At 34.8% G+C, this 24522-nt stretch overlaps 2 protein-coding genes across 3 annotated transcripts in view; one reads left to right on the top strand and one right to left on the bottom strand.

The window, feature by feature from the left end:
• Positions 1-17399, bottom strand: part of hiw (MYC binding protein highwire) — a 166296-nt gene extending 148897 nt beyond the window's left edge. Inside the window, exon 1 of the mRNA XM_088277619.1 lies at positions 17058-17399. The gene's annotated coding sequence lies outside the window, so the exon portion shown is untranslated. The remainder of the gene's footprint in view (positions 1-17057) is intronic.
• LOC148312236 (inositol polyphosphate-4-phosphatase type I A) overlaps positions 9508-24522 on the top strand; it is a 35748-nt gene continuing 20733 nt past the window's right edge. Inside the window, exons 1-9 of one of the 2 annotated variants that reach the window (XM_088277620.1) lie at positions 9508-9941; positions 15654-15740; positions 18456-18611; positions 19525-19646; positions 20578-20656; positions 20800-20951; positions 21864-22025; positions 22494-22861; positions 23603-23799. In XM_088277620.1, coding sequence (XP_088133746.1) covers positions 9824-9941; positions 15654-15740; positions 18456-18611; positions 19525-19646; positions 20578-20656; positions 20800-20951; positions 21864-22025; positions 22494-22861; positions 23603-23799 — 1441 coding nt within the window. In that variant the 5' untranslated portion in view covers positions 9508-9823. The remainder of the gene's footprint in view (positions 9942-15653; positions 15741-18455; positions 18612-19524; positions 19647-20577; positions 20657-20799; positions 20952-21863; positions 22026-22493; positions 22862-23602; positions 23800-24522) is intronic. The other variant, XM_088277621.1, reaches the window with a different exon arrangement.

The raw sequence follows: 24522 nt of genomic DNA, 5'->3' as shown, positions 1-24522 counted from the left end.
TAGAGTCAAAATTTAAAAACTGGCGGATTGAATTAATAATATTTTTATAAATTCAAATACTATTCAATTTAAAGTTGTTTTATTATTTGATTACATAATAATAACAATAATTAAACTGTCACAGACATTACGAGTATCTATTTATTTATTTCATAAAAAGCTAGAACATAAAAGCTAGACCGCGGCTAAAACGTGGCATTTATAAAAAAAGTTTCACGCATTAAGTAATGGTCACTTAGCACCGTCCATACTTAGATACGTATATAACTTAGTAGACTCAAAAAATCAGTATTTGATATATATAGATAAACATATTTATATATTGTACCTACCATAAGTAAGTTAAGTTTTAAGTTTTCTTATTTCGGCGCGCCAATTCCAAATTATTGTCTATTTCCATAGAAGTAATTTGAATTTCTGAACATTCTATTGTCTTTTATCATTAACCCTCCGTCTATCAATCGGGTCCACGGGCCCGTACCGAAGTTAATGATGAGTTTATTGAAACTTTTAATATTTTGAAAGGTTTGCCTTTACTTGACACTGTTTATTTTCAATTGTCATCTTAGTTTCTATGGAAAGTTGTTCTAACATTTATTCATTTTTCAATACAAACTTTCTAACGCCAACTACCGTGCGGGTCCAGTGGACCCACATGTTTAGGCATTTTACGCACTTAGGGGATTCTCAGACGTTTTTGATAATTAGGGGGGGGGTCAAGATTTTAAAAGATTTTGGGTGTTATACTTTTGAAAAAATTAAGTAATATTTCAATTGTGGAGATGTAAAAGATGGGCAGAAAATATTCAGTGAAATTATGAGCCTAGGAGGGTCACAAAATATATTGCGAGACACTGCAAAGATTCGATAATACATTTCAGATTGGAATATGACCGTCCATGAACAACTTGTCACCTTTCATGGATGATGACAGTTTATTCCGTCAAAACTACCTAAAAGATCAAATTTTGGGCATTTTGTGACAACTTAACATAATACGCATGGAAGCTAGAAATATATATTGGAAAAGTAGGTGAATTGAGAGAGAAAAAAATAGGCAAAAATATACTTAAACGATTGGTAAGAAATATTGAGAATTCAGAGCAATTTTTTACCTCAAACTTAACTTACAACTTATTTATTATCAAAAAAGCTAACCATGACCAGGACGATCCATTAAAATAAATCAGAGCTTATTCCGCAATGTTTGGTTTTCAAAATGACAGAATGTGTCATTCGTTCTGTCCGAAAAAACAAAAAATTATGACAGTTCTTAGTACCTTTCACAGTAGTAAAATAACAAAGAAGAAACATGAGGTGATTCTACATTACAACAAAACTAAAGGTGGTGTAAACACTATCAACGAGATGGCTCTAGAAAACAGTGTGAAAAGAATGCCAAGAAGATGGCCAGCCACTTACTATGTTTAACAACGTTATCGACATGTGTTATGAACACTTTCATAGTTTGGTTATATCTTAACAGAAATTGTGATAAAGAATAAACGGCCTCAAATTTCCTCTAGCATCTATCAGCAGTCAACTTAAACCTCCTAAAAAGAAGACCCGATGCAGTGCTTGTCCTAAAAGGATAAAAGAATTAGAACAATTTGTCAGAAACGTAAAAATATATATGTGGAAAACAAACTGCATTTTTTTTAAATAACTGCCTGAAGTTAATATATTTTCAACATTACACAGTATTTAAAAGTATTGAAAATAAATGAATATGTACGAAATATCTAAATTATATAAAATTAACAATAAATAACGTTCACGAGAGTTACAGTAAAGAAAGTACCATACTTTACATAAGGGCCCATTGGACCCAGAGCGGTAGTTGTCGATAGTTTTTGTTTGCGGTAGATGAGGGTTAAGGAAAAGGATTTCAAACTGACGACTGAGATTTTAACGGTTTTTAGATGACCACTCCCCTTTCACCTAAAATGATATGCTAGAATATGTTGCCAGCTATTAAATATCTGAATAGAACCAGATTATCCAAGCAAAATGGAAATGTTACAAGCACAAAAATTATATGAATATGCTTGTAATTTGATCAATTCTTTTACTCACAACATTTTTAATATGTTCAAATCCTTGTTCACAAATTTATTTTTTTCCACATAGAAATTATTTTTATTGACATCTCAACATAAATGAAGATGAATACGTATGTCTAGGTATTGACAGGGCCCACGATTTGTCAAAGACTGGTTTTAGCGATCACTTTATACATGTATAACATTTTCCATTCTACCCATGATAGACAACCAGACTACTCAAATTTTTGGAAGTTTTATATATTTATGATCCAATTTTTGAAACATAGTACAAGAATCGCTAGAATTTTCACTAGTGACATCTATTGGTGAGACGAAGAAGGTTTTTTATGAGCAAAAACTCATATATTTGAATGTATCATATATATAGAACTTCCAAGAATTTGAGTAGTGTGGTTGTCAATCATGGGTAGAATTGGTAAATGTTAAACATGTGTAAAGTGATCACTCAATCTGGCCTATGACGTTCGTAAGCCTCGTAAAATGCCCAGACTTCCTAATTCATATTCATCTTGGTTGAGAAGTCAAAAAAAGATAGTAAAACTACTATAATTGGAGATAATACAGTTTTGTGAACAAGTATTTGATCATACTCAAAATGTGGAGGCCTCACCAAAACGTTACATTTCTATTATAAATTATATTATGTAATCAGGAATTCTAACTTATTATGTTTTGGTGCGATTTGACGATTTCATATTGGTTTAACAAAGGATGGTCACGTTTTGTCGCAACTTTCATTAAGATTTCGATAGAATACAGTAAACAGAAAGGATTTTTAGTGCAATATTGAAAATGTAACTTTTTGGTGAGGACCTCCACAAATACGGCTTAGTCCAGTTAGAAAAAAAATAAAAGTGAGTTTTTTCTAGGTTATATCGGTTTTTAGTTTACATCCCCTACGATCAGCCGTGAGCAACCCTGTCGAGGAGTCACGCGTGTCGGAGTGGCGCTGAGCGCAGTTCGCAGACGCCCCTGGAAGGGTGTGAAGGGTGGCGCAAAGGACAAGGGCCTTCGTGGGCCCTACACTGCCACGAGGAGGGAAAATGCAAATGTGTCTCACGGATACATTTGAATCAGGAGGGAGAAAATGTCTCGTCACTTGAGCGATTCCACTGATAAAACGAGAACAAACTTAGAAAAAAACTTTAAATGCAGAAAAAGGTGACACGCACTAAGCAGATTGGTTTTTGGGGTATAAATCAGTCCAACAAATCATAACGCTCACGTGTGACTCATACTTTTGAAGCGTCAAAAGCGTTCAAATTCGATCGAGTTATAAAAATAAACAGTGTCATAAAATATCACACGAAAGTATCTTTATAATATGAACTACCAACGGACAGAGGCGTGGCTTGAACCGCGGCTGATATGCGAATGTAACCACCAAAATATGGCTTGTGGAAAATAATTAAAATAAGAAACTGTAAAACATTTCCAATTTATGGTTGTGATGTCGAGATTTCAATAGTTTTAAACGATTTTATTTTATTTTATTTCATTCCAAGTCTTGAGAACGTTATTTTATAACTATACTCATGTCTTCCGCATATAAATGTAATTTACTTGATTGCGTAGGAAATGTCGATTTAAGTAGAGTACATCCCTAGAGATGTAGCGCACTTTCCATCGACGAGTTATTATTAAGCCCTCCTGCAAACGTGCGTTTTCCATCTGCGTTTACGTCTGACGTTTTCCTAGAACACCTACCTACATGAATCCCATACAAAAACTCGCATCGAACGCGTAGTCGTTTTTTTCCATCGGAAAATATTTTGCATTCGGTTCAATTTTTAGATTCTTGGAAATTCATTGAAAGAATAATGTAGTGGTTAGTATGACATATCAATGAGGGGTCAAATTATATAATTATATACTATTTACTATATGTATATACAGTAAACACCCCTATAACGCTGAGATAGTTTCCGAGTTATCGGGGAGAACATTAAAGGAAACGTTAGGTGCAAATGTTTTTTAATTGTATTTTTACATTAACCAGCGGAAATATTTTCGCGCGACGATTTTGAATGAAATAATCTTCCAAAAACTTGCGGGGAGGGAAGTTCAACGTAACAGTTAATTAGTTTATTTTATCAAATGGGTTAGCATATGATAAATAATCGTAATAAAAACTATTCTAAGAATATGTTTTATGTCACAAAAAGATACAATTTAATTTTTTATTTTTTATTAAAAACCAAATAATCACATTCGAAAACAAAAAATCTTAAATTGAGTAACCAATTATTTAATCACTGTAAGTTTATCTAATATCAAGTTCTACTGAGCCTTTTTTGGAATACCAGTTGCACAATTTCAGCATCACTCAGCTTATCGATTGGATTACAATTTTCTTTATTGTCGAAATAATATTGCCTGCATTTCTTCTTCACCTAAATAGATGGACTCTGTGATCCTACAAGAAAGGAGGCAATAATCAAAGCAAATTAAATTGAATGCTTTTATCAAACAAATGTTAGAATTTAACTTCCTACCGACGAACTGGTGACTTAGTATTTAAGGTTTTTAAAAAAATTCATCCTGCCGATATCCTCCCGGCGACTGACGAGTTTATCCAAGTCGTCAATCACTAATTTGGTACCTAGTTAGTGCTAGTTAGCACTAGTAATAATAATAGGACGAAATAATTATCAAGCATACTGTTAATACTTGCGTTGGGTCTATTACGGCAGTTCTTTTGTATAGCGGAGAACCACCGTTTTAGGAAAAAACATCTGCAAACGCTATAGGGGAAAACCTTATATGAGTGTACGTTATAGGAGTGTTTACTGTATATACAATAGATAGATAAATACATACATACAAATACCACATATAAAAGAATAGTTCTATTCTTCAGAAGTTATTATCTCTTTGCTTTCGTTCATTACGGAACGTTGGTTATACGGATAGTTTTGTGATTATCGTTTTTTTCCAAATTTATTGTTCTACAATTCACTGGATACTTATAGTAAAAATCGTGAAAATTAAAGGTTCGAAGATAAGTAAGTGACAAAAAATATACATATTTAGTTTTATTTTACTAATTTTTATGTTGTTTTTGTTTTATTAAATATAATCGTTAACAACTTTTATGGAAAATACTCAATGAATTGAATGATTAGTATTTAAATTGACGTACGCCAAGAGAAGATGAAGTGGGATAAAAACTAAACAATAATTTATCTTTTCCGATTTTTATGAATACAATCTAAAAATACAACTAAATCCATATGAACGATAATATCCTTTTTACGAAAATGATATTGAGGAAGCGTGTTTGCAAGGAACTTTAGAAGTCTATTAGTGAAGGAAATACAATACAACATTTTAATTCTTACCTTATGTTTTTCTCATTTATTTCTTTTAAATATGCTTCTTATGCCTATTTATTATACCTGTTTATTGTTTTTATATTTTGCCATGTAATAGTATTAATTTAGGTTATTTAAAAAAAAAAAACTTTATTATTTGTGTTCCAGTCTTATAAACCTTTATCTTATGTCCCAAAATGAGAAATAGATATTACTCATCGGGAATATTATATGTAAAAATTACTTTTGTATGTAGTATGTTTTATATAAAAAAATAAATAAATAAATAAAACATTGCCAGCCAGCATATTCCCGATACTGTTCTTAGCGGCTACGACTGGTATACTGGTCGCCACATAAGAATGCAAAACTAACCCTTAAGAAATCATTTGTATTATATGCAAGCATGTAAATGTAGAAGTAAAATCACACGTTTCGATTGGCTGCATGTCTGTTTGTATACAGTGACCATGTCTGATGTTTCGAAGTTGGGACAGTGAAGGGCTTTGTTTGGACAAACCAAGGAAGCGTCAAATGTTTATAAAAACATTCTGAATAAACGTGAAGCGTTGATGGAGGTTATTATATGTATGTATGTTAATATTCATTTAATTAAAGAAGTAAATATATACCTTTTAAATATTACGTAATAAAAATATTTTTTTAAGCAATTTAAATATATTTATATTTACATATTTATAATGAAACTTATGAATTTAAATATTTTGTTTAAATGTTCCTTTGCCCTGAATATGTACTTATATCGTCTGCGTTTTTATATTAAACGCATCTCTCAAACTAAAAATCAGACGTTTATTGCATTACTGTTGCATTATTATCCTGGTGCCAATTTTCAATTCAAAACTTAGAGTAAACAATGTTAAAAATAAATTATAATATATTCATATTTTTTCACCGTGGCCACCCTATGAGAGTTTCGCATTCTTAACTGGTGACAACATTAACTGCCACACTGCAGAAGCGGTAGGCATAATTTATGCATCCCAGTCCCCGCTTGGAAACAAGGTGAAATGGGGAATCGGGAGGAACATATCACACGCCTGTGTGGCGCAAATCCACTCCATGTTAAAATATGAATGTAAGAGGTGCGAGTAAAGTATTGCTTTTTCCAAGCTTCAATATGCGATGGTGTAGATGTGTGCGCGCTGCCATAAAGCATGTGTATGAACGTATGAGTAACGTACTCTGTGTACTTAATTACGATTCGATATCTATATTCCTAAGCACATACGAATAGAAGGAGTTCCGAACTTTTTTGCCGCCGCCCTAGGCCATAGGACTTTAGTATTATCAAGAAAAAATGTAGTGCCCAAGCCCAGCGGTGGGCTGTAGGGGGCTCGGAGGGGCTCGCGCGAGCCCCTTGTTAAACTTGACTTAAAACCCTAGTAAAATTAAGAGAAATCAAAATTCTCTGATTAAACCACTAAAAAAGTCATAAGTATCTATATTTTATTTATTGATTTGGCGTTTAATTTGTAGAACTCCGTTTTAATTTATGTACTAATTGTTAAATCAAACACAGATATTTTTGAGTCTAATAAAAAAAAGTACGTTTAACAATAAAATACAACTTAGTAGACTCAAAAATCTGTGTTTGATTTTAAAAAAATACATAACTATAATTTTTTTTTCATTTGATGTGCAAATTAAGTTTTTATTTAAATTTTTATTATTTATATTTTAGATACTTAAAACAAAATTATACACATCCCCCTACACCCGCGAGCCCCTTGTTAAAAAATTGGCAGCCCACCCCTGCCCAAGCCTATACAAAATGCTTCTTTTCTATCTTTTTCTAATCTTTACCCGCGAGCCCCTTGTTAAAAAATTGGCAGCCCACCCCTGCCCAAGCCTATACAAAATGCTTCCTTTCTATCTTTTTCTAACCCTTACACGTTAGCCCCTTGTTAAAAAATTGGCAGCCCACCCCTGCCCAAGCCTATACAAATTACTTATTTTCTATCTTTTTCTAACCTTTATCCGCACCCAGTGGTGCACAGGGCATAGCATCGTATCGACACAGTGTTAACTTGATCTTTCTTTGCACGAAGGCAAGGTGATCAGTCCTGCACTTTTTGTACCGGTCCAGGGTGATATTAAATAAATATAAGAGTGAAACATCAATTATAATTATTTTGACCTCTACTCTTTCATAGCAACTAATATTTAAATCAAATATAAAATCAATAATATTTAAACTAGGAAATGGTGTGATTCAAAGCTTTTTAACACAAATATATAATATATACATATGTATATATTATATATGTATATATTATATATGTATATATCAAATATGTATATATTATATATGTATATACATATGTATATATGATTGATGGACAAAATATTATAGAGTATGTTTACTATTTACGAGAAAAGTTTACAAAGTTCATTGACTTAACGAGATAAAAAATAAAAAATACAAATGAAAACAATCCGTTAACAACGCAGTGGTCGATATTATTTTGTAATTCTTGAAAAATATTTGTTTTCTTTTGTATGTCAAAAAAAGAAAACTTACATTGGTAAAGTCGCTCGACACCGATCTTCAGGTCACAATACCGTACTTAAGGCAAAAAAATGTTTATATACTAATGCAAAGACCAACTAATTTGTAAAATTTGAGGATTTTCCATGTGGATTGTAAGCCGCGAAAAATACAAAGCCTTTAACCCCAGCCACAAACGTTCGGAACCGTTTCTCAATTCAAATCGTGTCCCTACAAATACAGCCCTACGGTCGCTTACCTTAAGGTTGAGAATTCGAGCCCTCATTATGCTCAGAGAAGGCCAGGTGGGGTTTTTACATGATAGGTCGTGCGCGGATCAAATCCATAATATTCGCCACATTCTACAGCAGAACCAGGAATTTAACAGTTCTTTAGCGATGTGTTTAGTACGAGAAGGCGTTCGATAGTCAGTAAAGGCCTACACTTTGGAAAGTACTGAAAGCTTATGGGGTGCCCACGAAACAAGTGAAGGTAATTAAGTTCCTTCACCTTAGTGTCTCTACCGGAGTCAGACAAGGCTGCGTCCTGCGCCGTTTCTCTTTATCATCCTCATGTAATTCATTCTTCGAAAGTCATTACCATCTGACCGAGGTATAACCATCTCCCCCTCCCGGAAACTGCGACCTAGAGTATGCAGATGATACTGTTATAATTGATGACTCCGTTGAGGGTCTTCAATTAATTGTCGATAGGGTGAATAGGTACTCTACTCACATAGGGCTCAAAATAAATGTTGCAAAAACCCATATGTTGTGCAATAGTTCATGCCTAGATGCCCAGCAACCCTTGACGATGAGTTACCACATCATCGAAAGGGTCGAGAGTTTCAAGTACTTAGGAGTGTACATAATTGAAAATAGCAGCCTTCAAAAGGAACTGGAAGTGCGATTAGGACTCGCAGGGTCTACATTTAACAGTATGAAGGCTGTCAGGAGATCGGATCTATACTCGGTGAAGATCAAATGCCGCCTATACAATGCCTGCATTGCTCCTATTCTCTTATACGGCTGTGAAACATGGCACCTTACAGGGCCAGATCAGCCGTGTACTTAGCTTTGATAATATGTGTCTGCAAAGAATTGTAGGCGTACGGTGGTTTGACTTTGTGAGAAATAAAGAGATAAGGGCATAGGATGCAGCAAATCTTGGTCACAACTGTCATCAAGAAAAGGCGATTCAGTTGGCTTGGCCATGTACAGCGCATGCCTTCCGAGAGCCTTAATCAAGCATCAGGTTTTCGCCACCCAGGAAGACCACTGCTGAAAATTCGTCGGCAGCTCTCATCAGAACTTCGGGACGTGGATCTGACTCGGGAGGATGCAAAGGAGTTGGCAGACGACAGAAAAGCTTAGAGACACTTTGTGGAATCCACATGCTTCACATAGGGATCTGATAAGATTTAAATAAAAAAATAAACTTTTGGACGTAATTTTACTTGAAACTAATCGAGGGCAAATTTCGATTGTCAACGTCCACTTGACAGCTTAGACCCAATTTTATCGCGAAACATCTATGGATTTAAAAAAATTGCTGATTCGTATGAGCCATCTAGATGAGAATAAAAAGGTTGTCAATGAATGCAGACTTGGCGAGTACGAAGCTATTTTTGACGTTTCTGCCTTCAGTAATGTGTAATTTGTGATGTAGACGTTTAGGCTTTCTTACGCGGCGTATTTCATGGCAAATCATGTAATATTATCAATTAAATAATAATTGTTCACCCGATGTGTGCGGCTATCGCATCTAGTGGTTGAATTATGGTTAGATTCCGCAAGTTTCGAATATAATTTATGTGATTTGTTGACGAATGCTGCTATATGTAAATTCAGTAATATTGTTGCTTCGCGAGAGATTCACTGAAAAGCGGTTTTGTTTTACGATGTAAAAGAGTACAAGTGCAATTCATCACAATGCGGTTCAATAAGCAAGAGTTGATAACGTTGGCATCTCAGCCATCGCATAAATTTGATCGCGAAGGGATTCTCGTACTGCGAGAACGACAGGACGGTTTCTTCAGGAGATCAGAAAGTAAGTTGTTTGCATTAAAATATTTTTTTCAAAATGTAATTCAAGTACGTAAATCTTCCCTCCACGTCTCAAGATATTTCAATTGTTTTAAATATAATCTACATGCCATAAAATCTGGATGAAATAGATGAATAAATCATTATTTTATTACGTGTGTGGTTTCGTTTGTCTGTATCCATCACAACTCATCCCGTATCCTAGTATTTTTCGTTTTAAATAAAACATACTGCTGACCTACTTACATATTAAACCTATCTACGATGCATTAACCTTTTATTAGATTATCAATTTTGTCAGATGGACTGAGACTAGGCAAAGGCAAATTGATGATGTTGAAAAGAGCGGGGTTGTGGTATTGTCATCTTTTCTTCTTCTGAGGTCATAGGTTTGCCGTTCGATCCCCAATGCGATGATTTGATTCTTACTTTAAAACACACGCATCTTGAATTTGTGTAAACTGATATATTTGTGTGCACCATAAGAATACAAATATTTCATAACACAATTGAAGAAATCATTTTTTTGTTAAATGATAATTTTTATTTTATTTAAAACATTAAAGGGGGTCACTCATTAAATGTGAAAATTAAAAAAAAAATTGTTAGGGTAAAACATTTTCTAAACTTAAACATAGTGTGTAACAATAAATGAAGTATTTGAATGCAGATTTAAGAATATAGGTCACTTTATAGTCAAGCTGATATGGTAATTTAAACAATAAGCGCTACCCGCTTCATTCAGCTCAATGTTTCTACATCTCTTCATGATGAAATAGGGCATTCAATTAAGTTTTATTTTGAATGCACCGAAATAAGGATTATAAAATTGTACTAAACGCTTCATCACCAAACTTATTTTTGCATAAAGTTATAACTAAATATTTTTAAACTGGAGAAAAATATTACAGTAATAAGAAAGTATACTAGATTGCTTCGAGTAGAATTGGGAAATGTCGGGAGAATATAGTCTGTTTTAACCACCCTACCTTTGGGTTATCCAAATAGTAGGTGAAAAATCATTGTTTTTTTTTAAAGATTTCTCGATAACAATACTTATTAACTATGTACCAGACAATTATTTAAACAATAAACTTATTTATGACCCTTTGCAACTCAGAGGTTCTCAGCATAAGATGTTGCCGGAACTTTTTTGTTGTTTGTTATGACATGCTATTGAATATTTGATTTTGTATTGAATGTAATATATCAATCAACATAATCATGACATATTCTGCAAACATTGCAAAAATAGGTAGCCAGTGATATTGACCTCGAAATGCTAAAAGTGTTGTATGACGTATGCCGAGCAGGAACAATTTGACATATCACGAACGTTTCTGTGGTTGCGGGTATACTTTTTTGTACCTGGATGTACAGGACACGGCTTGTTGTGTTCAGGCGATAATATAGTGGATGTATTAGTAGGGCCGTTAATAAACAATTTAACCCGTTAACTGATGAGTTTTAATAAATATTTTATTTGGAAAAAGGCCAGTTTTTTTTATTTCAAATATATGATATAAAGATATGTTCCAAACATCCAAATAATACTGACATTGGACAACAGTCCATACACATAGAGCTCATACGGTAAAATCAGTAATCTCTATTTCTATTCTATTTCTATCAGCTATTTCTCCACTGCAAATGCCGTTTTTTGGTGCCTGTATCAGATACGGGCAAATTCGCAAAGGCTCATGTTTTATGCCTGTACGCATTATATTTTTAATTTACATAATTTTTACAGGAGTTTGGTGATGCGGGGTTAAGTATTGTATTTATAATCCAATTGTTATTTCTTGCAAAGTATGTATTTCAATTATAAAACGTTATAACTTCTTCCACTGATTTATTTTGCCAGTAATGAATTTCGTCAGTCAATTTAGCTTACGAGGGAGGGGATAATAGGATCGTATAATTTTCCCTTTCAGTAAGTGACGGCGTGCTAGATCGGCGCTGTATACTGCTGCGGTTTTATTATTATATTTTCAAAATGCACCTCTCCCAAAAACTGTGTTAAATAATGAGTCATTTCAATTAGTAATTGTGAATAATATGTGAATATAATCCAGGATTCTTACCTCACATACAAATGAAAAAGTCTCTGCTTAACAAAAGCTTTCCACATCCCACCACGAATGTATCTAGTGAACTCGCGCGTGCTGTGTTACGAGTTTGATCAATGTATCTAGAACTTTCAAGAATTTGAGTAGTGTGGTTGTCAATCATGGGTAGAATTGGTGAATGTTACATTTGTGTAAAGTGTTCACTTAAACCAGCCTATGATGGTCGTAAGCCCTATAAATGCTCATATTCTTCTTCATTATGTTGAGATGTCAAAAATAATGTAGGGAATAATATGTATGTATTCTCCCCCATGTGCTGTAAATCATAATTATTTTTTTTCTAAATTATTAAATCCGTTTGTAAGAAAATTAAATCTCAATTCTTTTAAAATCAGATTGAAAGAATTTAATCAACACTCGTTATTATAATAATAATTTTTTTTACAAAGTTTTGACGTGTAATCTCCCATTGGTGGATGGATTTTTCAATGTTATATATATTTGTGGTATTGTGGTCACAATTTATTAACAAACTACTCGATGACTTCATTTCCACATTAACTTACTAGGTGTAAGCAAGGTCCTTTGTAATGTTTGTGCAGAGAGCGAAGCACTTCAATATTCTGCATATTCAATTTTTATATTATCACCATGCCAAGTGTTTTGTAAAGAGTGTCCCATAATACAGTGTATTTTTTTAGCAGTGTTTAATTTTACTTGTGAGAAGTTCAATTCTGTTAATATAATAAGATGAGGGCCCAGAATGGTGTGAGTTGTTGAATTGACTTAAATAAAAATAAAGTCTCCAAAAATTATCAAGTTGGTGTTATTTCAATCTAAATACAGTCGAACTCGGTTATTACGAGCACGGTTATAGCGAGATCTCGGATATAACAAGGAAACATTTGTTGATATTTTAGTTTCGGATTTTCTCCATTCATTTATTCACGGTTATAACGAGCAACTTCTCGGCTAAAGCGAGCAAAATGAGATAATTTTTTTAAAATGATGTAAATATTTGAATTTTTTAAAACATTTTCGACCCTCAAGCAATAAAATCCGCCCAGGCAATTAGACCGATGCTGCCGGGATCGGATTACGTATATGACTCTAAGTACTAAATTGTTGTTGTCACCTATAATAAAAAAGGTCTCACGCATATGGGTTTGAATTGCATGTTGCAAATTGCAAGTTTTGTCATATCTGTAAGGACCTGCTTTATTACTATAAATTACATATTTTATAGTGTTTGAACGTCATGCTTGTTTCGGGGATTTTTACGATAGTTTCCATGTTCTATGGTTACTATGGTCATTGCATATTAAATATTATGAGGCGAGGTGGGGAATGTCAGATCAATTCTAGAGCGGGTCAGTTAAAAACAAACCCTTGAATTATCAACATATCTACTAATAGTAAAAAGTGTCTCTCAATTCGTGAAAAGGTGGAAATTATTCGTGAAATAGAACATGGCGCGAAAAACGTTGAAGTGAATAAAAAGTTTCATTCTCAGTGTCAATATTGAATTTTTATCCACATTAAAAAAGGACATCACGGACTCTGATCATAGGAATTTTGATGAAACTGCTAAAATGGTTGTGTACTTGTAGCAGCACAGGATTTTCCAATTTTAAAAGGAAAACTGGATTAACAGAAAAATATGACAAGTGTGTAATGGGTGAATTGTATGAATTTTGTTTTATTTGCGACATATTATGTTATGTGACCATTCCAGATAGCAAACTTTATGTGATAGGTATGTTTAAAAAAAATACCTATTCCCGGATATAACGAGTAATGGTTATAACAAGCAAATTCAGTCGGTCCCTTCATCCTCGTTATAACCGAGTTCGACTGTATAAGTATTGTGAAATTTAAAACATTTCCAATTATGAGTTTTTTTTAATGTGATTTTTGTTTTATTTTATGTCATAGCTTTGATTTTTTACAATTGTAAAAAAATATGGGAATACATCTCTTATTTTTAAATTTAAATTGTGTGTTATTTTTATTTCCTACTTAATATAAAAACGGTGTAATAAGACAACCAAGTCAGTTGTTTAGCCCATATTGAATGTATTGTATATAGAAAGTCTCGGATGATCCCATCCGTTGGATCCCATCATGCCGTTTTGTTCAATAGCATAAATATAGTCAAAGGAGTGGGAAAAAAATTACCTGCATCAACTTTTTATAAAAGCAGGTAGTAGTTTTAGACTGTTCTCATGCTTAGTGCAAGTTTTGATGAGTGCAGTTTGATTAAAATGCTTATTTTTGCAAAGTTATAATGAATGTGACAAAGGAGCATATTGGTATGTTATGCTTTAGGGGTTCAAAAAAGGCAACAACGCAACGAAAACTGTGATGAATATCAATGCGGTATATGGAAGCCGGACAATAACCATAAGCCCATGTCAACGGTGGTTCCAGAAATTTAGCTTTGGAAACTACAAAAGACGAGCCTTGTCCTGGGAGGTCCTTTGAGCTCGAAGAGGATGTCTTGCGGAATAAAACCCCAACTGTTAAAGAACTGGCAGAGAGCTTGGATTTGGTCATTAATTCATTCAGCGACACCTCGATGCCATCAGAAAGGCCAGCAAATTAAATCAGTGAGTTCCTCACAATCTTTCGGAGTCTAATTGTGCACAGAGAGTGAATGTGTGCTCTTGAAATAAGCCTTCTTTGGATCGAATAGTGATTGAAGATGAAAAATGGGTCCCTATAAAAATGTCAAGCGCTGAAGGGAGCGGGTAGGGAAAGGAGAATCACCGGAACCCTAGGCTAAGATCTTCACCTATATAAAGTGTTGTCATCCGTTTGGTGGAATATGAAAGGCTTAGCCACTCCAAGCTTTTAAACCCGAACCAAATGATAAAGAAGGAGGACCACTGCAAGCAATGTGAGCGGTTAAAGTCCAAGTTAGTAAAAAAACTATCATCTGTGGTTTCAAGACGAAAAGTGTTTTTTCCATCAGGATAATGCTCTGCCGCATACATTGGTGATGACGGTATAAAAGCTGGAGCAGTTTGAATATAAAGTTACTTGTCTTCAAATTTATTTGAACAGAAAAATTATGGATTCCACAAACGAGGTTAAATCAGTATTTTCCGTCTTAGACAAGTGAATTACAGATAGGAGGCATTAAAAGTCGTCCAGATAAATGGAAGAGCATTGTAGAAAGTGGAAGAGAATATATTTTTAATTAAAAAACAGTTTTATTTACCTAAATTTTGAAAAATTACTTATGGAATGACCCATTATTATTGTAAGTAATAAATGCTTTATATATACAAAATATTTAATTTTATGTCCTAAAAACCTGACTTGATTTTCTCATTGCATCATTTTGAAATGCAGTCGCAATGGACCCTTTCTCGGTAAAATATCATATAAACTAATTTGAAACATTGTATAAAAAAAATTGGGGTGAATATATTTTATTATAATCAAGAATGAACAATAATTATTGTTCACTTCCCAAAACAAGTTATTAAAAATACAAATTTTTAAACTTATACAAGCACTTATAACTAATATGATGTTCTGCTGGGTAAGGAAGGGTCGATACCTACCACATAGCAACTGGACTATGTATGTACACTATGTAGCAGCCCGAGATAACTAGGAGTGTTTTGTGCATTGTACAGGCACTAAATCTGAGCATGCCAAATCGCAGAAGGATGGGAAACGTGAGAAATTGAAGAGTTTCAGCTGTGTAGGTGTTTCAGATAAAGGTACCACAAACAGGAACCAAATTGGGTTCAATCTACTCTTACTAATCTGTACTTTACCTTTGCTTAAACCCAACAAACAATGCTAAGCACTTACAACTCAACTAACACCTCACTAACAACCACTCTAATTCATTTATTATTTTGCCTTCATTTATTTGTGCGGTCGTATGCTATGTTGACCCGCTGCTGCCAAATTAGCCACTCGGTGTCAAAGTGTCAGTACGTGTGTGTTGTGTATTGCTGATTGATTCCGACTGGTAGTTTGGTCTCCGCAAAACTTTAACTTTAAAGGTGTATTGTTGACATTGCGCAAGTAAATGAAGGTTGGAGTCAGTTTGTTTTCAATTGTGAGTTTTACACTAAGGGTAGGTTCACACAATAATAAAATATATGTATTTTTCACATACTTGCTTTGAACCTTGTTCACCCAGTAATTGATTTAGCTGTTTGAAAAATAGACAACACTGTAAAAAAACAGCAATACATTGTATAGTCGTAAAAATAGAGTACCGTTTACAAAAGTACAATATATCCGGGGAAAACAACACATTATCGTGCGAACCTAACCCAAACCTCTAAGTAATAATATGTTTTCAATTTGAAAGGTACATGAAATGCCAGAGTTTGAATGGTGTAATTAGTAATGGAAAAACAATAAAGATTTACTTATTGATTACTTTTTTTAAATATCCAAATTTTCAGTTAAAATATAATATTTAAATGTGTCAAGCAACAGTCACAGGACAGATTTATATAGCTTATTTGTTGAAGAGCAGATTTATAAGAAAACATTTTAGAGCCATTAAAGGACCTAAAAATAACTCCAATTTGATTGGTGAATCTTTCAAAAAACTTTTATTTTGTTACATAATGACATGTTATTCTTGATCCAAGCATTTAACGGGAAGCAACCGTAAATAGTTAACCACTCATTGTTAAAACTTTGCTGTCTCATATTATGTCAATGTCATTATATAACTTCAATTGATGCCTTATTCGCAATTCGGCCGGCTATGTTTTGCCATACAATATTTGGTTGTGGTTCCATTACTAAACAATTGTTTAGTGTAACCGAATAAAATAAATAAATATTTTTACAAATGACAAAAAAAACCTTTTTTTGTTTTTGTTTACTTTGTTTTTGCTCGGTTATTTTTGGCGGGGTCTGGTGTACTGATTAGCAACTAACACACGATAATTCTAAATATTGCTAATAATTGCAAAATACTGATACAATGCTTGTCGTGCTATCGAAGGTCTACTAATATATTGCTCACTAGATAATAATTGTGAAGGTCTTATTAATGTGTTGCTTACCAGATAATAAATGTAAGTGTGGTATTTTCATACTACGGAGCACAAAATGATCATAACACGTCCAATGTCCAATGTGGTTGACTAGGTTGCGGGTTTAGAGAAAACAAGGTTTTGATTCTTACACCGCATATGTTCATATGTCGCTGTTTTGGTAAACGGAACAACTATTGGTGGAAGAAAAACTATTGATGTAATATCAAATACGGTGGAATGGACTTGACAAAGTAAACAAGCTTTTCAGCGCACGCTTATAAATCACTGGTGTTTTCGCAATTTAACTTTGTATTGTTTTTTATCCCTGATAACCTTTCGACCTTATTTGTTATCTTCAATGTTTGTACTGCTGAATAAACTACAATAGTATACTTACTGTGTTCTTATTGATATAACACAGACATGTAAACTCCGCATGTACATTGGACAAACAGGTTGATCTTTTCATGTCTGATATGGTGAACACACAGATCCTAAAAAAAATTAAAATAGGTTTAACAATTTGCTAATTTAAAATCAAAAGCAAACATAAGATAGATACAAGTAACGCGCCCAGATACCTGCAAGAGTCATAGATTACATATGTTTGAACAGTTAGATATTTATAAACACATTAACAACCCGGATGTTGATCTTATAAATTAGCAAACAAATATATTTTCATCTCCGCTTTTAAATATGTTTTGATAAAGTATAATAACCTAACTGTTTGGTAGGATTACAGTGGATATTAAAATTTCGGAATTTAATTATTGAGTCATAAAAATCATGATTAAAATGTTAAAATGTAAATTCATAAATCAAGTACCAATTCAAAAAATAAAATAATAATTCTGACATTGAAAATCAAATTAAGATTTATGTTTTTGTAAAAAGTTCAAATCACTGTATCTCGAGTTAGAATTTATATTATTATAGTTAAATATTTTTGTGTTGATTTTGAAATTTGCAGCCGAATACTGTATTCAGCGGGGTTCCATTGTGTACATTGCAATAGGTGCTGTATAATTTTCGTTGACGTCATCTTGTACTCTATCCATATTGATTCATGATATTTTTAGATCGGTTCTTGAGAAGCCAGGTTTATTATATGTGTTCCGTGTAATATTTGGTTGTTTGTGGAGCGTTCTGCAATGATTCAGAACTGAGTTGGACGAAAAATTGTGCGCAAGATTGCTGTCTGTTTTCGGTCCACACTCTCTGCTTGTTTTCCGCGGTAGGTCCTCCCGAGTCGCTTGGACCGTAGACAGCAACCTTTTGTGCATACTATCCCGATGTTTGGTCACTATCAGAGCACTCGGGTCACTGCACTTATATGGTATTGATTTGCAATGTTTGGTCACTCACGGAACAGTCAGATCTTTGCACTCGCTCGGTATTGATTGTTGATGTTTGGTGGAGCAGTCAGCTTGGAGCGTTGGTGCCGGCTGCGGGGCAACTTGCTGTTCTATCTGCGTGCGGCTGAGCAGTGGGCCGAGCCTTCGGGGGTCATTGTCCTGGAACACTGCTCCGTGCGGACGGCACCTGAAGATCGATCCGGACACTGGCCCTTTCAGATCGGTGAGCCTTCATATTAAACTATTTTATGCAGAGAATGGGCAATTTGGTTGTAATGACCATGTAATTTGCATGTCTCTCTAGAACTTAAACTGAACCCACCGCTTTCACGAGGCATCGGGTTTCCTATAGCCGGAATTAACACTGCTGAGAGTTCATATGTCGACATTTCTCTGACCTATGGGAGGCGGACCTGAATTACTATGAATACAAAGGAACTGGCAGCCGACAGAAGAATCTGAAGCCAGATAGTGGATTCTATATTCTCCACATAGTAGATATGACCAAGAAAAATATCCTTTGGGCTAATTTAGACAAAACATGATAACGCATGCTTTATAGTAAATTTTCTAATTTAATTTGTGTCATCTGACAACATCAAATGCAAACAGTTGTGCGATTTTGGAAATGCATAGTTTTGTGAAAATGCTAAAACGAAGGTCCATGACTTACTTAATACTCTGTTTTTTATATTTTACATATTTTATAGCTATTTTTTAATCAATAGTAAAATTCGGCCTCTCTTAGTTTTTACCGACTAGTTTGACAATTTTGAAAATTCTCTTAGTATGATGTTGTCAGGGCAGTCGTAAGGTCGGTTAGTAACACAGCAACCCTTTATCACAATTGTTACCAAAGAAAGACGATTCGATGGGCTAAACCATGAATTGCATACAACATTTGCGTGCCTCCTGAGAGCTTTAATTAAGCTTGGCTATATAACATGGCACCACCACCTAGGATGTCCATTATTGACAATTTGTCAGCAGACGTGAGTCTGACTTGGGAGAAAGCACAGGGCCTAACAATCAAAGGAAGAGCCTTGAGGCAATTTGTGGTTTGCATTTATTCCTCATAGAGATATTACAACTAACTTTTACTAATGAATTTTATTTATTTGAAATTTTGATTTCAGTTTGGGATGGTGGCGTTTGTCAACAGATGGCTGCACTGACAGAGGCAGACCGCATCGGGTGGCTCCAAGCCATACAACTTGCTACCTATGAGTGCATGCGATCACAGATGCTTGCGCTGCAGGTAAATGTTCATTAATTTATTAACGCCTTGAAACATATGTGCCTGTAAGAAAGAAACATTTTAGATGAGAGTGATGGAACAGTGGTTCTTAAATATGAATGCGTCAGACAGTGTGTCATAAGTGCGAGAGCATTCCCTATAGCTAAGAAGTGCTGTGGAATCTGCCTAATTACTTTGGGGCCTGCTAGTGTTGATAACAATAACCAGCTGATAATGTTGATTATGTGTGTCGTTTATCATCAACTGACCAATATGATATGCAGAACGTTGAAACTATAACACTAAATGCACTCAATAAAGAATCCTTCAGCTACTTTCTTACCTGTTTTCTAAAAATAATCGTTGGAATCTTAATTGTGCTTAGGATGTTTATCATATTGTGGAAATTTTCCAACAATTCTCATATTTTGGAATGGGGGCATAGCCGCCAATATTGATAACAATATATGAATTATTTAAAAATATATGGTATGTAATTCTTTATAGAAACTTCTTAATGAATACAATATTTTATACTGGTGCCTCCGTAGTGTAATAGTTAACGTGTTTAATTATCGTGCTGGAGGTCTCGGGTTCGATTCCCAGGGGGGGGGAAAATGAATATTACACTCTAATTTTTATTTTATATTACCCTGGACTGGTCCTTGAAGTGCAGGAGTGGTCACCTTGCCTTCATATATATATAACGATCAAGACAAAACTGCGTTAATACGATGCGCCATTTGTGTGCAGATAAGGGTTTGATGAATATTTTTTTAAAAATAATTTTTGTTAGAAAAACTATTGACGAATGGCAACAATTTGCTTTGACTGCGTATGGCTGCAAATAATAAATAGTCTGTGTTATCATTCAAACATCTATATATGTTGGTATTAATGAATATTCATACTTTTTATCTAGAAAAAATCAATGATTTGCTTTGCATTGCAGGATCGTTTAGAGAAGAAAAGAGGCACTGATCCTGATATAGATATTCACATGTGGAGGTTGCAGAAAGGACTAACCATGGGTGACTATTATTTTGGCCCTAATTATTAAATTTAATAAAGCTCAATCCAACTTGTACTGCTTTGTCATTTCAACTTTTAGTTCAGTATGTTTTAAATTGTACCACTTGTGTGCGTTTTTAATACGAGGTAATTGTTTTCCCAGATATAAATGAAGTACCACTGTGTGAGTTGTCGCTGTCATGTGACAATCTTCTGTGTGATGCCCACGGGCAACCACCATCTCCTCTTCTCGTGATTCATATTAAGACTTCAAACGATTTTTGGATACAGTATTCGTCGACGGAAGTAATCGAAGTAAGAGCCACTATTTTACTGCTTACTTTTTGTTAACATACCTATAAATATTTAAATGTGTGAATAATTAATATTCATAGTTGTTCGCAGCCATTCAGATGCTGATAGAGTTGGTTTGGGTTGTTATACCGTGTGTTGTAAGAGCTTGTTACTCATGTTTCGGATTGCATTGCAGAATCCATGAGCTCTGATGATGGTCTGAAACGTAGGCTGGATATTCTCACGACACATGGCATAATAGTTCAGAAAAACAGCATGCATGTATACAGTGGCGTGCACAGAGTTTTAATCAGGGTATTCAGTGGGTTTGGTTAAGGATAAGCTATAGTAGGCACTGGTCTTGTTTCTATATGGAACGCGAGTAATCCAGGGTAGGGAACACTTTTGTGCCTATATAGAATGCATATACATGCAGGTATATAACTTTACAGTACTTCCTCAGTGTCTAGAAAAGTTTGCAAACAACAATATTTTTGATTAGTAAGTCATTTGGCACTTACGTGCGGAATATATAATCTCATTTTCTCCATCTGGACGTATAACCTCTACATTAATATTTCATTTCCATTATACAGTATATTTTCCAAAAATTTTGCATCTCTCTCTCGCCATCAATAGTACTTCACATCAGGAAATTTCTAAGTGTGAATGATATAAATTTGTGATGCATTCTGTAGTAAATTTAATTACACAAATCATCCTTCAAAGGATGGATTGCTCAAAAAACGAACTTTATTTTATAAAAAAATGATAAAGTATTTTGTACCATACATTTTCTGTAGTAATGAACTGTTTCATCGTAATTGAACATGAAGTTTTACAGTATGACTTCAAACCTTTTCCTTTTCCAACGCTGTTGTGTATATGTATTTGTACGCTCTCTTTTAATTCATGTTCTGTTTTATTTTCCAGAAAAGCAGCAATCCAAGTTTTTTCAGCACTGTGAGCTTCCGGGGAAGCGATGGCTTGGACGGGAATACGAAGGTCAGAGTGACAGTATACGACATGCGTGAGAAAGTCTCCAATACGGCCGTTCCAATGGGATCTGCCATCATCCTTTTGAGCACCATTCAGGTAATGTTACAAATATACATTTACATCAAACTATCTCGCTATCATGTCACTCAAATATGTAAATAGTCATGAGAGAAAAGGAGTATGCGTTTTTTCTTAATTTACCCATTTCAAAATTGCAATAATTTTTTTATTAAATTGAGAAGTAATCAGAATAAAAAAAAAAAAACAAATCATAAACTTTGTTTTTAACCAATTTATTTGTTGGTAGTATTTTTCCAGCCGGTTTTGATAAATACCTTGCCTTCTTCATGGATGGGTAGATACTATGGGATAAATAAACAAAAATGGTTGAAAACAAAATTTGTGTTTTATTTATTTTTGTGACACACACACAACGCATTTGCGTTTTATTTTATTTTTATATTTTCTCAAAGAATGATAAAAAAACTCATTTGAACAAAAATATATACTAAATATTAGTTTGAATCACGAGAGCAATTTTTTTTAACTGCACTTCTCTTTTAGGACACCCAACGTCTGCGAATACCGCTCACAAGTAGAGAAGGCAGCACCATAGGATTCCTAACACTGAATGGCTGGAGTCTGGAACCGAGCAACCACGCCGCGAGCCCCCAGCACGCTTCCGAGCTAAACGGGGGGAAAGCTTCCGCCGTCCTGGCCCAACGACCCTTCTCACACCGCCGCTCACAGTCGCTCCCCCCGCGCTTGGGGGTCAAGCTGAAACTCCCCTCTCATGGGTCCATCATGAAACACATATGTGCCAACCCCTACCAAGTCACGTACCGGTTTCACTCTGGATTAGGGGGCGATATCACAGTCCACGAGATCATGGCCGAATCCAAGCTTTGCTTCACGCTGCCCCAACAGTTGCTGTAAGTAACTTTATAGATAAATACACATATTTGATTGTCCTGACGAAAAGACGAGTACGTCTCGAAACCGGTAGCCATAAAAATCTTGTCGAGTGGTTATATACTAATATTACTAAGGGTGAGGCCGCATTAGTGTGATGCGCTACGTTGCGTCGTCGCAGCGTCCACCGCATAGAGTCGACGCGGTGTTAATTTGATAATTAATCATGTGATTGCAAGGTGATCAGAATCCGGAGCTCAAAAGCTCCAGATTCTCGAATTTAAGGACAACGCAATGCAGCGCATCGCATTAATAGGGCATCATCCTAACATTTTTGTAAAAATAGATATAAAAGTAAAAATGACTAATCACAAAGTAAATGCCTTAAATATTAAAAATATTGAGAATAATACAAATAGCGATGTTATCGGTGTCTCAACTTGAGATGAAACATCTATCGTTTTTTTGAAGGAAGATGGAAATCTGAACATAACTTATATCGTGGGTGTACTGGCAAAAACGTTAACTCGAAAATATGCAATTTTGACTTAATGATGCATATTATAAAGTTTTCAATGTTCTATAAACTGGAAAAATACACTCAGTAGTTTGAAATGTCATATACATATGGTTTTAAAAGTAAATTCTACTTTAAGTTTTATAGCAAGTATTTTATTCAGGCTTTAAATAACGAATTATTCAAACAGGGATTTTAGGGTTGACATTTTTTGCCAGTACTAATCCCTCCTCCTTGTCTCCAGGAGCCTGTGGATTCAGCGGGAAAAGGAGCTGCTGCAGGAGGTGCTCTGCCTCGGGGAGCTGGGCGGCCCGTGGCGTGCACGGCAAGCCGAGCTCCTTGACTCGCACCTGTCGCTGCTCAAGTACTACAGTCACGCCCGCCAAAATTTGCAGACCTACTCTACCACACTCAACTCCTTCAAGCAGAGCTCTCGTAGAGGTGAAATAATCAATATCTTCTAAATGGTTTAAGAGAATAATTAAAAAGATGAAGAACTAGGGATAGTTGAAAATATTAGGAAGAGTTCTTTAACCTTTTATAGGATGGGACTATTTTTTTTCATAGAGATCATTTTAGATAGAAATTTGTACTAATATTGAGCTTTATTGAAAGTTGCATGAATATTTGCCACAAAACTATAAAGGGTTAAGGTGGTATGGACATGTGGAGCGAACAGGTGTCGAGAGAACGACTAATAAAGTATATGTGGCGAATGTGAGTGGGAGAACAGAAAGAGGATGGCCAAGAAAGACATCACGTTCAGATTAATCTGAACCTAAAATCTGATGGTGTCAAAAGTCTGCGTAATCCGAGTGCATGTATGACTAGATGTATGGATGTGAAGGAAGCGAGGAAAGTATGCCAGGACAGAAGAGTTTAACGTTCCATCCTCTCTGCCTACCCCTGCGGCATGATGGTAGTAGTAGTAGTTGTGGTTGAAGAGAATTAAAAAATATATCGGATTTTACCCCACTGTGGTTACCAGTCCAAGATTTGTAAATATCTCTCTCTGGTCTCAATCCTGCGGATTGGTCTGCAGCAACAAATAACATCTCCTTCGCCATTCTCGTCTATTTCCCGAAACCCTCTTCAGCTCCTCATATGTCGAGCAGCCCATGTCTGCGTATAAAGTCACTTAGCTATTCGCGGCGTGGGTGTCCT

This window comes from Brachycentrus maculatus, unplaced genomic scaffold, assembly GCF_059751285.1.
Source record: "Brachycentrus maculatus isolate JH-2025_06_01 unplaced genomic scaffold, ASM5975128v1 h1tg000048l, whole genome shotgun sequence".
Classification (NCBI taxonomy): Eukaryota; Metazoa; Arthropoda; class Insecta; order Trichoptera; family Brachycentridae; genus Brachycentrus; species Brachycentrus maculatus.
The sequence above is the reverse complement of the archived record's forward strand: the minus strand, read 5'-3'. Positions and strand labels throughout refer to the sequence as shown.